Source organism: Falco peregrinus, chromosome 9 (genome assembly GCF_023634155.1).
Source record: "Falco peregrinus isolate bFalPer1 chromosome 9, bFalPer1.pri, whole genome shotgun sequence".
Taxonomy (NCBI): Eukaryota; Metazoa; Chordata; class Aves; order Falconiformes; family Falconidae; genus Falco; species Falco peregrinus.
In genome coordinates this window covers 25,809,977-25,822,483 of record NC_073729.1, presented here as the reverse complement: position 1 = coordinate 25,822,483, position 12,507 = coordinate 25,809,977, and the positions used below count along the sequence as shown (strand labels likewise).

The following is a 12,507-nucleotide window of genomic DNA, read 5'->3' as shown; positions in this document are numbered from 1 at the left end:
TGTGTATTTCCCAGTGATGTGTGCTAGGGAAAACAATGCAGAAGACATCCCCAGCAAGGGGAAGGAAAGGAAGAGACACATTTCAAGTTTCCTCCTGTGTATACCAAGAATGAACAAGGATGCCTCAGAGGGAAATGCAGGCAGCAGCTACATCACCCAGAAACAGCAAGAGCTCTCACAGCAACTGAAATAAATGAAGGTGCAAAAGGAAGAAGGTGAAAGAAGGGAGAAATTTATCTAGTCTTCAGCAGAAAATTCTTCTTGGATGACCATGACCCCTATCCCACACCAAGCTTAGGGAAAGCAGCCACTAGGACAACAGCTCCATTCAAGAACAACCATGAGCTTTCTCTTGGGATTTCATGAGTTTACTCATGAAGGATTTTTCAATTAGTTAAGCTAGGGAATAAACATCAAATTCATCTGTGTGCTGAAGGCTTTTGCTGGGGACAGGGAGGTAAACCTCAGCCCATTGGTTTGCAAGGCCTTCCTACCAGCTGCCTTTCAAAAAGGCCTCCTGAAGATCTCCACCCACAGCTTCCATTACTATTTTAATTACATGAAAATGAATAGGAGGCTTGAAACTGAGGTGAAAGATTTCAGAGCACTGTAACATGCAGGGTACTATAGTCTGCTTCAGTGGTGTTCCTTTAGCATTAGGCCAGGTGGCATTTTCACCTGTAGAACCTAGCCCAAATCTGCCAAGGACGAGTAGGAGTTTAACATTCATTAACAAGAAATCCGTTTGCACAAAGAAGATTGACTTGTTCATGCAAGTCTGGCCTTCAGCCACATTTGCAGAACCTGTAAGTGTCCTGTACATCTAACTGTTGTGCAAAGCTGGTCCTGAGAGGCCACGTTTGTGGTGCAAGAGGGAAAGGAAATAGGCTTATGCCCTGGAAATCCACCACAGGAAGAACACCCACCTCTTTTTGAAAGAAGTTTCACACTGGAAGAATAGCAGCCTTTTGGCCATGGGCTGAAGTGTCTAGTGTGTGTTGTGCCAATGAACACCTTTACTTTGGAGCTAGAAGAGCCTGGCAAGCATTAAGTTAAACAGTTCAACAGATGCCAGAAAAAGTGGTAACTCCCATTATAACTATTAGAAAACTCAAAAGGTACTTCTAAAGGCACCCAGGAAGCTATTGATCTACTCCCTTGCCCAGATGTATCTTACAGTGACTACACAACACACCTTCAGACTGGCCCGGGAGCTCAGCTTACAAGCCTTTTCATTTCCTTTCTATCTTCATGAGTTACCAATGAATGCAATTCTTTTTTCCCCCCTTTTAACCCTAAAAGGAGCTGCATTTTAAGCAGTTACAGCCTGGAGCTCTCCAAAGGAAGAGGTTTAGTCTTCTTGGTGGCAGGGGTGAATGGGCATAGGTGTTTCTTGCCAGTGACTAGTGTGTAGGGGAGGCTGTATGCTCTGTGCAGCACTGCCAAATTAAATACCTTTGGGGTGTAAATCAAAACTCCCTGCAAAGCTTCAGTCTGGAATTCTGCTGTTCTCTGGTGTCACCGGGGCCAGCAGACTCTGGGGATGGGGGTGGGGGGAGAGAGGGGGGATGCTATCCAGCCACCTTCTCACCGCAGCAATTAACCTCAAGCAAGCACTGGCACGAAGCTCCTGCTCTTGCATGACTGCAAGCATTCCTCTCCACGGAGTTTATCATAAAGCACCAACTATCCATAAACATCTCTGGGAAGGGCTGGCCTGGGTTCACCTTCATGCAAGGAAGATGTCAGGTTCTGGCCAGAAGCCAGCCATTCATGTTTCTTTAAACCTCCTGATTTTTGTCAGCTCTGACTCAAATGACCTTCTCTGAGAGAATAAAAAAAATTAAAAAAAAAAAGAAAAAGGAAAAAAGAATCTTCCATCACACCCTTTCCTTCCCTCCACCCACTGTGGCACTTAATCACAGGAGAATCACAGGGGACAATTCCCATGGTGGCAGTGAGTCATGGTCTCCTGCCCCTCTGCTCCCTGCACAGCCCCTTTGCAGCAGAGGCACCTTCCCATTTCCAGCTGGTCTGGAGGCTCAGGGCAGGAAAGGAAAGAGCTTGGAGCTGAGCAGCTGCAGGGCAGGTTTAGGAGCCTCCATCACAACACAAGCCACGCAGGATGGCCAATGCTGGGGACAAGTCCAGATTGTCCTGCAATACCACAACACAAAACAGTGTCCTCCCAGCACGTAGCACCCTTTGATTCTTCCACCCCACGAAACCTGAACCATGCTTCATGATGGTGCCATGATGTTGTATTTTGCAGCAGGCCCACACAGTGGCCCATCCCTTCATCCTAAACATACTAAAGCTTTAAGCACATGGTCATGACTAAAAGCAAGAAAAAAACCCCCAACCTTTCCATATTCCCCTCCGCAGCAGCTCCTAAAATCCATTTAGCTTTCCTGCTTGGAGCCATTCACCATATTTCTGGTGCTCAGACCCAGGTTTGACACGGGAACCCTCAAGTGACCCCTCCTCTTCCAGTTTTTGCACCCCACCCCCCCCCACCCCCCCCCCCCAGTTCTGAAAAGAATAATTACTCCTCCACAAGAAGGCAGGAAGACATGGCACCAGCAGGAGCAATTCAGATCAGACCCCCCCCCAGCAGATAATCAGACACAATATCTTCTTCCCATGCTGTGCTGGGAGCTCTGATCTGCCTTGCTGATGAAGCTGTTAAGATTAGGCCACTGCTGGCAGTAAGATAACGTGATGTGAGTGTTTAATACACTCACACCAGCTGGGTGGCCAGCCTAAGCCATCCTTTAACTTATTTGCTGGTTGTGAATATTCCTCCCTCTCTCCTTCCCATAGGATTTTAACATCCCTGTGAGGAAAGCAAGCTCCAAGCCAGCAAAAGCAAAGACCAACAGGCTGCTTAATTAACTGCCCCTCTCCCAGTTGCCACAGCTTGCCAAATGCTGGAGAAATCCGATTCCACCTGGTAATTAAGCACTTATGGCCCGAGAGGGACCAAGACAGCAGGGAAGCACAGCAGGGAAAGGAGGGGATCGACACCATAACCTCCTGTGACAGCCCCCACCACAGGACCATGCCATTAGCACCAGTGCTCCACACACTAACGATCCCCCAAAGGGACAAAAGCTTTTAAATGACCGTCAGTCCCTTAAATTAAATCTTAATTGGTCCAAGAGCTCCCTAGAGGGTTACACAGAGCAAGAGAGGCCTTGTTTGCCAGCCAGAAAAAGCCCTGCTCTCAGACATGCCTTTGAGTGTTACCTGCACTGTTTAACAGGTATCCAAGAATTTGCAAAGCCTGGCTGCCAAGTACTCCAGCCTGATCCCCCACTTGCCCTGCAGACCCTGCTGGGTCCCAAGAATTCTTCTTTTTATCTTCCATCCTTTCAACCAGCCTCAACTTCAAAAGGAGGAAATTAGTGATTCTATAACATTTCATCTTGTTTCTATTGCCCGACGTACCAAAACAAAGGAGGGAAAAACAAAGAACTGACTCTCACCAGGAGCATAAACAGGTTATTATAGCAATTACATACAATAAGGGCACGTATAAAGAGGAAGCCACTAAAAATGGGCTGAAGCTTTAGGTTTGTGCTCCCGTTGAGACCAGCTGGGCAACCACTTTGCAAAGGTAGTAGAGAAGCAGAGGATCTGTGAGCCCAGAGAAACTCCCCACCAGGTGAAGTACGCGTGGTGCTGGTTGCAGTTGCAAGTTCTGCTGCCAGCCTTGCAGAAACAATGGTGCAATCCCACACCCAAGGGTACAGAAAGTAAATACAGAGTCTTGGGAGAGGAGGGCAGGAGAAAGAGGGTAAAACTTACACAAGCTCAGTTTTAGCCATACTGTAGCCCCCACCCTGCATTGTTCCAGGCTCTGGCTTCCAGCACTACAGCTCTGAAGGCTGCAAATCCCCAGGTGAACCAAATGCAGCATCTTGCAAGCACACAGCACAGCTGAGTTAGCTCTGGCCTACAGCCAGAAAGTTGCCACAGAGAATGACAAAGAGGAGAAGCTCTCAAGGAAAGTTAGTCTTTGAAAATCCCCTTCCAGAGCAGCAGTGAGCCATCAGAAAGCTGCACTGCAGGCTGGCCCTTGAATGGAGGAGGGAGTACAAGCAGTCCACCCACCCAGCACACCCCTGCCAGCTGGGACGTTTCTAAGAGACACAGCAGATGCCACCTACGTTGGCTAACAGATCAGCACACTGTGTGCGGCCCCGGGAGGCTTTTGCCCACACAGCTATTATGTGATGCATGATGTGCCCCGGGCGTTAGGAGATATTTTGCTGGTGCTGTGTATAGATAGCTGGCACTCATGGGAGAGAGCAAATTTGTGGAGGGTGTTTGAGAGGCTCCAAGCAAGTGTTACAGTAGGACAGGGAGCAAACCAGAGACAATCCAGGGGACTAAAGCATGCGTTTGAGGCATCCGTCATCAATACATCCCAGGTATCTATAGCTGTAAATCTGGAGTCAGGCGCCTTACAAAGAGCAGAGACAAACAAACCCTTACTCCACCAGAGGGTGAAAAAGCCTCCTGCAAGGCCAAAGCAGAGCTTCAGCGCCCAACAAGGCTTGAAATCACTGCAATGAGTGCAAACTCCCAAACACAGGGGCAGTGCACTCAGCCCCTGAAAGGCTGCCTGAACAACCACAGCAGCCAGGTTTCCAAATGCAAGATGTGAGCTGTCCAGAGCTGCACAACTGTCCTGTCCCACAGACCTTCCAGCGAAGGAGAACCCAAACTTGGCTTGTGGTGCTGCAGGGCTGGTAGCAGAGACTGGAGAAGTGCAGCAGAGAAGGTGAAAGCCCAACCCTACCTATTCACAGGAGCACTTCAGTAGTTAACAGCTAAACTGCCACAGATTGCAGAGCAAATTCCCCATACAGGAAAGCAAATGCATATCTCGCAAGCCCTTCATGTCTTTGGCTTATAAATACCTTCCTGCTTCTGCAGCTTCAGCCAGGACTTCTTTTCTGCTGCTTTCCTCTAAGCTGAGGAAAGTCGGAGGGAGCAACCCATTTCCAGAGGGATAGCTTTGTGGATGAATAGGAGCAGCAGAGGAGGCGTGGGGGCTAGCAGCCATGCTATTACAATGTTAATTCCCTTTGACTTGCCAGCATTAGAGACCAAACACTCCTTGTCATTCTTTGTCTTTCATAGAAAGACCTTCAGCATGGACTTAGAGTTTTTTAAAGAGTTTTAAACATACCAGCATAACCTTAAAATCCTCAGGGCTGTATTTGTGTGTTCTGGGGTGAAGCCTTGTTAACTTTCCCCCTTTGGAAGTCAGGTACCTTCTTTAGGGGAATGGCACCTGCATAGTGTGGTAGGTTTCTGTGAGTGGCTCAACTTTTAGGGAGAACCTACACAGTAACCGCAAATAGCACAGACTGCAGTTAATACTACAGACAGACAACAGGTTTTTGCTTCCATATTTTAACCAGAGCCTCCTGACCTAACATTAAACGAGCAGGTTTTGTCCCACCCTTCCAGCAAGGGCTACTTAAGGAGTTTAGAAGCTGAGGGACAGGTCCTTGCCAGCACTGTCTACAACGTAACCAAGAAGGACTTGGGTTACCTGTCCAAGGTCCAAAGTGACGTTGACCTGGTTGAACTCCAGCCCCCGGGAAAGAGGGGGGCTCTGCCACCAGCGTTCTGTCCCATCAATGGCATTTGTTATGGGGTGAGCCTTGTTGCTGTTTGCAGAGGAGCAGATGTCACAGTACTGGCCCTGTTGGAAAGTACAAAAATAACATTTAATTTTAGCCAGAAAAATGAGGCACCAACCAGATAGGTATCACAGCAATTCAGAAAATATAGGGTGTAAGCCTGCTAATGCAAATCAATATATAAAACTTTTGTTTGCACCAGTTTAGAGCACGGACAGAAAAAGGTACAAGAAAAGACTCAAAATCCCCACAGTAACAATCCAGTGTACAACTGGGCTACTCTAAGAAGCATTCCTTCTGTATTTCAGATATGCAGTAAGCATTGGCAAAGGGGCCCAGCCACAAAGAACTAGGTGCAAGGTGCAGAACAGTACGCAGATGGAGAAGCCACACCACAATGGGAAGTGGTAGCTCAATCTCCAGGGCCACCAGCTCCTCCGCTGAGGCTGCCACTCTCACCCCTGTTGACACCCTGAGATCCTGACCCAGACCATTCAGTCATTCCTATGGACCCAGACTGGCAGTTCTTCTGCCCAACTCCCTGCAATCTGTTTCTTGTCAACCTATTCATTTCACAAGTATAGTCCTTTCAGCCACATTTTCAAGCTTAACAGTCTAGCAGCCAAGTTCCTTTTGCTGTTGATGCTGCAGCACAAGGCCAGAAAGGGACAGCCTCTGCTGTCAGCTGGCCAGGGACCTAGCTGCAATAACTTTTCTGCCTTGCTTTTGTAGCACGGGTGGTTTTGTCAGCTCCATGGACACACTGCCAGAGAAAACAGCTCTGCAACTTTAACAGCACCTCCTGAGCAGGATCAGACAAAGACCTAAGCTGTTAGGGGCAATTCTTTCTTTCCCATTTAATGCACAAATGAATCTGACCCCTCTTAAGGAAACCTGCAAATAGCCCTGAAAATTGGCAAGTTAGTTCTTTTGTGGAGCCACTATTCTGTCACTTGAATTGCTGTTACAGTCGAAGGAAACTCTGTTACAGGCAATTTTCCTTTTAAAGGTGCAGTTATCCCCAGGCAAGCAAGCTGCCCTTGCCTGTCCCAGCTGCTGCCAGCTTTAATAATATATCAGGTACATGATCTCAAGACAGGTAATCTTCCTGCTTACTGCATCTGCATCCCCTACAAGGGCTGAGGCAAGACAGAGCCACCGCAGAGGATGTGATTTTCCAAATGCCCCAAACTCTGGAGGAATCTCAGTGCAAAGGAAACAGATTTCACAGCATTCTTCCCCACAGCCACGTGCTATATTATTTGCAGGTAATTATGCAACACAAGTTGTCCTGAACAAGAACACCTTTTAATTAACTCCTCTAGAGATTTGAAAATAGCAGATGGGCAAGCACAAGGCCAAAGAAAGGGCAGCTGAAACCATCCAGGTAACCCTGACAACCATCCAGGGAGCTCCTGCTGTACAGAGAGGTCAGGACAAGGCTCGTTTGAACGTGCATTGAGCGAGGAGGGAGAGCAGACCAGATAAAACTGACCCAACTCTTCAGCTCAAACCTTTAATGGGAACCGGTGCAACAGGTTGTGTGGAAATTTCTGCTGCACAATACACCACACTGAGGCAGGGGGAGAAGCAAGACAAGATTACAAAATGGGAATAAGTAACAAAAAAATAGTGTTTTCATACTTTAAATTCTTGCCACAGATGTGAAAACCATTTTGAACCCAAAGTTCACACTGATGGGCAACAGTCAATTCAAGTTCAGTATGAGGGAACTAAAAGTTAGGATCAGCTGCTCCACATTTGTAATGCTGCTGTTATCCCTCCCCACTGCTGTGCAGCCTGCATTCGTTAGTGGCCACTGGGCTGGTTAACACATCAACAGCTGAACTAAGTTTGCTGTTAAAAGTGCAATTAGGCCCTCTGATGCACCAGTTGCTCATTAGTTGTCTCATTAGAGCCAGACCTAAACCCAGTGAGAATCACTTCCAGCTATTTGTATTTTAGAGCTACTCAAGCTCCTGCACAGCGCTTCAGGTCTCTACAGGAAAGAGAGAAGTTCTGACATCAGCAGAGGATTTTAATTAAAAAGCAATTGTGAGCTGCAGGCTTAGTGGAGACAGCAGGTTGCCAGGGCAGGAGAGGCTTGAACATCACTAAGGTACACCAAAGAAAGAACTTCAGCAATGCAAGAAGTTGCAAGGCCTTAGAGAACATAAAGCTGCCACTATCAGAACCCTGCAAAGGGAGGTAGATAAGGAAGGAGGTCTGAATGGAGGGCAGCTTCCAGAGACCTGCAAGGCCTGATCGTGTTCCTGCTCAAGTCAGTGGGAACTTTGAAGTTCCCCTGAGCATAAAGACTAGCTCGGCACCCTGCTGGCACTGCTTGCCTCGGGGAAAGCTGACGCTTTGTCCCCGTTTATCTGGCCCTGCCATGACCCAACCTCAGCTCTCCCCACCTAATTTATCCAAAAACAGAGAGAGTGGGGCAGCCTTGGCTGCTGGAGATGAGGTAAGAAGGGCAGGAAATGGGGGGCAAAAAGTCCAATGCTACCATATACGTAAACATGGAAGAGACACATACCGAGAGGTACAGCACCATCACCCGAAGCACAGAGAGCCCTGGGCTGAGCCAGCTTCCCCCATGCTGCACAGCACCCCGCACGAGACAAAAAAGCACCAGGCCAGATGGTCACTGACTACTGCAGGATATCAAAAGAGGCTATCACTTAACTCAGAGACATTCTGGTAGGAAACAGCTTCAGACTTCATCTCTTACCAACACCTGGAAGAGCAAGAGGACAAGACCTGTGGTTACCCCCAACACTACTCTAGCAAGCATAGCTCAGCACTGCAATTCAAAGTGCGAACAAGTGCTCTGCAGCAGCAGTGCTTAGGTGAAGACGGGCTTCAGATGAAAGCAAAAGCAGCACCGATTTGAAATCCATGAGGTTTGTTGCATATTTTTAAATTCTAAGGTCTGTAATTACTTCAATTAATGCTAGTAACTTCCCTTATCGTTATACTACTAATCTCTAATTACTACTAAAGTAATCATCTACAACCCTGTCTCACTCAGGGCAGTGTACAATCCTTGCCAGTTTTGGCAGGTCTCTTGAGGAGCCCCCAGGCAGCTGGATGGGATGGGGAACATGAGCACACAGCTATGCCTTTGCAGAGCTGTCTGTCTTGGAAGACAGCTACAAGCATCTTCAGTAAAGCTTGATCAGAAAAATCAACCTATAATCTCTTTTTTGTCTCATCTTCAAGACATTATCATTAAGGTAGGATTGCCCCTGCTGACTAGCAAGCGGGGCAAGGGAACCAAACCTCCATGGCAAGTCGCTTTCCGCACACCTCAGCATCGCTGTGCATCACATCCTTGCAGACTGAAAAGCCCCCCACAGTTAAAAATGCTGTCTTCTGCCAAACAGCCCTGAATAAAGCAAAGGAAACTCCTTGAAAAGGTTTACAGCCTTCCCACAACCAGTGCCAAAAACACCGCAAGTGTCTTTAGGGCAGCATTATTTCAGAAAGCTTAACAATTATCAACATTTTAAGACTATAAAGTTTTTTTATGTCAATGAACTCCCTTTCCTGAAAGTCTTCTACAATGTCAAATGAAAAAAGCAGAAAACTGAGAACTGACTGAACTCACTGACTAGATGATTGTATTAAAGTTTACACTAGATCTTTAGCCAAGCAAATGTCTCTCCACCACCACAGCATGTGGAAATCTTTTGAGTGTCCCAAGAGGCATTCTTCCAGAATTCCTGACCCAAACCCCCTTTACACCACAGCCACACCATGCACGAACACCACTGAGCAGGTGAATGGAGAAGGGAAGGGACTCTGGTGGGACACGCAGGCAGTGAGGACATACATGTGGAGTTTATTATTGCTGTTTCAGTCTGCTCAAATTGAACACTTCCCTCCCACCTCCCGCTTTGCTTTAGTCACCGGGTGGTGCCAAAACCCCTAAAGGGGATGAACTGGGAACTCTGACCTCTGCTCTGACACCTCCTGTTTCCTCCCCTCTCTTTTAGGTGCTCCCTGTGGTCATGGAAAGGAGCCACTACAAAAGGATTTTTCTAAGGCTTTCAGACTGACCGAAGACTACTGGCCTGGGAAGTGGTGCTCTGATCAAAGTGACCCCGTGCCAGAGCTGCAGAGGAGATGGGAGGATGGGAAGGGGTCGCTGCAGAAACCCACAGCTGAGGAGCCCTGCTTGGCAGCGGGGCAAAGCCAGGAGGATGTGCACACCCTGCGGTGCCAGGAAAGGGCTGCGCTTGAAGGATGAGTTACAACTGTTCCCAAAGCTGGTACAGCCTGAAGGGTTTATTTGAGTCACCAGCATCCTAGTGCAGTGTGCCATGCTAAGCTAGCAGCATGGCCAGAGCACAGGTGTAGAGTGATAAACATGTGCCCACATTTGCTAGCTTTTCCAGGCAGTCTTATCCTCCCAGTTTTGCTTGGCAGATCATTCACGTTTGTTTTCAAGTGCACACAGTGGCAGTCACTTTTTCACCTTTCCTTACTACCTTTACGTCACCGTAGGCACAATTACTACATCGAGGTCCCTGTAAGTCTCCTGCTACTAATACTTCAAGCTTCTTCAAGTTACATTATTTTATAGTGCAGCAAAGTGAAAGCGATCACTTTAACAGTGGCAAAACTCAAAGGAGGAAAAGTCAGCTTTTTGCCATCCAGTAACGTCTTCAACAATTTCTACTACATATGGAGCAAAATTCCATGTCATAATCACACAATAGCCAGAAAAGAATGTGGCCAGAATGAGAAAAATGCTTCACAGAACATCTTATGACAAAGCTGTCCTTACAAAAAGGCCAAGAAAGGCTTGATCTGGGAAACTGAGTTTTCCATGGCTTTTCCTTACTTTCTTTACATACAACACAGACGACCCTGTTGCTCCATTGCAACAGGTGAACTGGCACTGTGAACCTCATAAGCAACAAGCAGAAAATGCTGGCAAGCAGCAGCTGGCAGCTCCATGGCAGGCTTCAGGCTGCAAGAGCATTTCAAATCAGAACTGTTCTTCCCAGACTGGGCTGCCCTGGGAGGGGGCAGTGGGTCTGGAGTTCCTGCAACCAAAACTAGTGTTTTACAAGCACGTTTACAACTGTTCTTTCCTTTTCAAGAGAGCCATAGCTGTTAAACTGCTCAGCAGTTTTTACCATCTGCATTCCTGGCTGCAAGCTCCTTCTGGTCCTCTTAAAATGGGACCCCTGAGATAAGTCACCTGACATTCGCTTGTAAAATTCACCCTCTTAACTTTCTCTTCTGCTCATCCCAACACCACACTGAAGACACAGGGAATGGCGGTGTTAAGACCCATAAAGGTAATTATTACCACATTTATCATAACGATTCCCTGACTGGCAGAGGAGCTGGTTTGCTCAGGATTTCATAAACATAAGGAACCGACAACTCTAAAAATAATGCCGCAGAACTCGGCAAGCCGCATTTCACATGTGCGGCTCCTGACAAGGCACGGAGAGAAAGAGCACGTGCGTCTCATCGCCCCAACTGCTCCAGATGGGCTCCCGGCGCCGGTGCCCAGGCCTAGGCAGGGGAGGACGCCCTGGGGACCACCCCTGCCTACCCTCTGGCCCCCTCTCAGAGCGCCCCCCGCTAACCCAGCGGGCAGGCCGGCTCTGCCCTGCGCGCCCGGCTCGGAGCTGCCCCGCTCTTCGCTGCGGTCTCTGCTCTGCCCAGCCCCGGCGAGACCCAGCTCTGCCTCCTCCCGCACCGACGACTGAACAGCGGCGGGGGAACGAGGGCGCGATGGCCGGGGGAGCACAAAGGGGAGCTCGGCTCCGCCACCCCAGCGAGGCTCCACAAGCCGCCCGCGGGCGGGTGTGTGCGTGCCCCCCCGCCGGCCGTACCTGGATGGTCTGGTTGGGGTCCCCCCCCGCCACCGGCCCCCCGACCAGCTTGCAGTACAGGTCCTCCACGGCGCGGCGGCTGCCGGCGCCCACCGCCTCCTCGCCGCAGGTGGCGGTGGCGGAGATGCGGGTGCCCTCGGCCAGGTTGAAGTAGGGCGGGTGGAGGCTGTGCCCGTTCACATCGCTGGGGAAGGAGGCGGGCGGCCGGGCGGCGGCGGGCAGCGCCAGCAGCAGCAGCCGCAGCAGCCCCATCCACGCAGCGCCCCGCTCCGCCGCCCTCGCCATCTTCACCGAGGCTGCCCGAGCGGCAGGGGCGGGCGGCAGCAGCACCGGCCTCCCCAGTCCCGCCGCCTCGGCACTACGCGCCGCGCCGCCGCGGACGCGCTACTTCTGCCCCGGCGGCGGGGAGGGGCCGCCCGCCCCGTGCGCAGCCCCGCCGCCCTTAACCCCTTCGGGGGCCGCCACCCGCCAGCCCGCCTCGCCCCGGGAACCCCCTGGCCCGCGGGCAGCCGCAGCCTCGTGGGAGGAGAGGCCAAACGGGGTGAAGGGATTCCCCCCCCCCCCCCCCAATATGCAAGGGGGACAGGATCCTCAGGGAAACAATGTGCCTATTGTATCTGCATTGCCTGGGTCTCACCCGCTGGTATTTCAGTATGTTAAACTCCATTAACCGATAGATCGGTTTATGTCCAGGAAAAAGCTCGATTACTAATTAACAAAACAGTAAAAGGCTCCACAAAAGCCATTTTCCTCTCCTCGGGGTATGCTGTTGGTTCTCATTAAGTTTGGACAGGGAAAATTTGCATCCGCTTTCCCCAGAAAGGCTTGCTGTCGGGGAAAGGCTTTGCCTCCTCACCTACGGGGGAAAGCAGCGATAACACAGCCTTCGCCCCATCCCTCCGACAGCCTTCGCCCCATCCCTCTGCTGCCCACGGACCGTCCCTCCGTGGTGCGACTTGCAAGGGCACGCATGCTGCCGGGTC

At 49.9% G+C, this 12,507-nt stretch overlaps 1 protein-coding gene across 2 annotated transcripts in view; it reads right to left on the bottom strand.

The window, feature by feature from the left end:
* The window catches only part of LAMA5 (laminin subunit alpha 5), a 93,568-nt gene extending 81,686 nt beyond the window's left edge, over positions 1-11,882 (bottom strand). For both annotated transcript variants that reach the window (XM_055813274.1, XM_055813275.1), the window contains exons 1-2: positions 11,525-11,882; positions 5,570-5,722 (exon numbers count right to left, since the gene is read on the bottom strand). In XM_055813274.1, the coding sequence (XP_055669249.1) occupies positions 5,570-5,722; positions 11,525-11,809 (438 nt within the window). In that variant the 5' untranslated portion in view covers positions 11,810-11,882. The remainder of the gene's footprint in view (positions 1-5,569; positions 5,723-11,524) is intronic.
* Between the last annotated feature and the right edge of the window lie 625 nt (positions 11,883-12,507).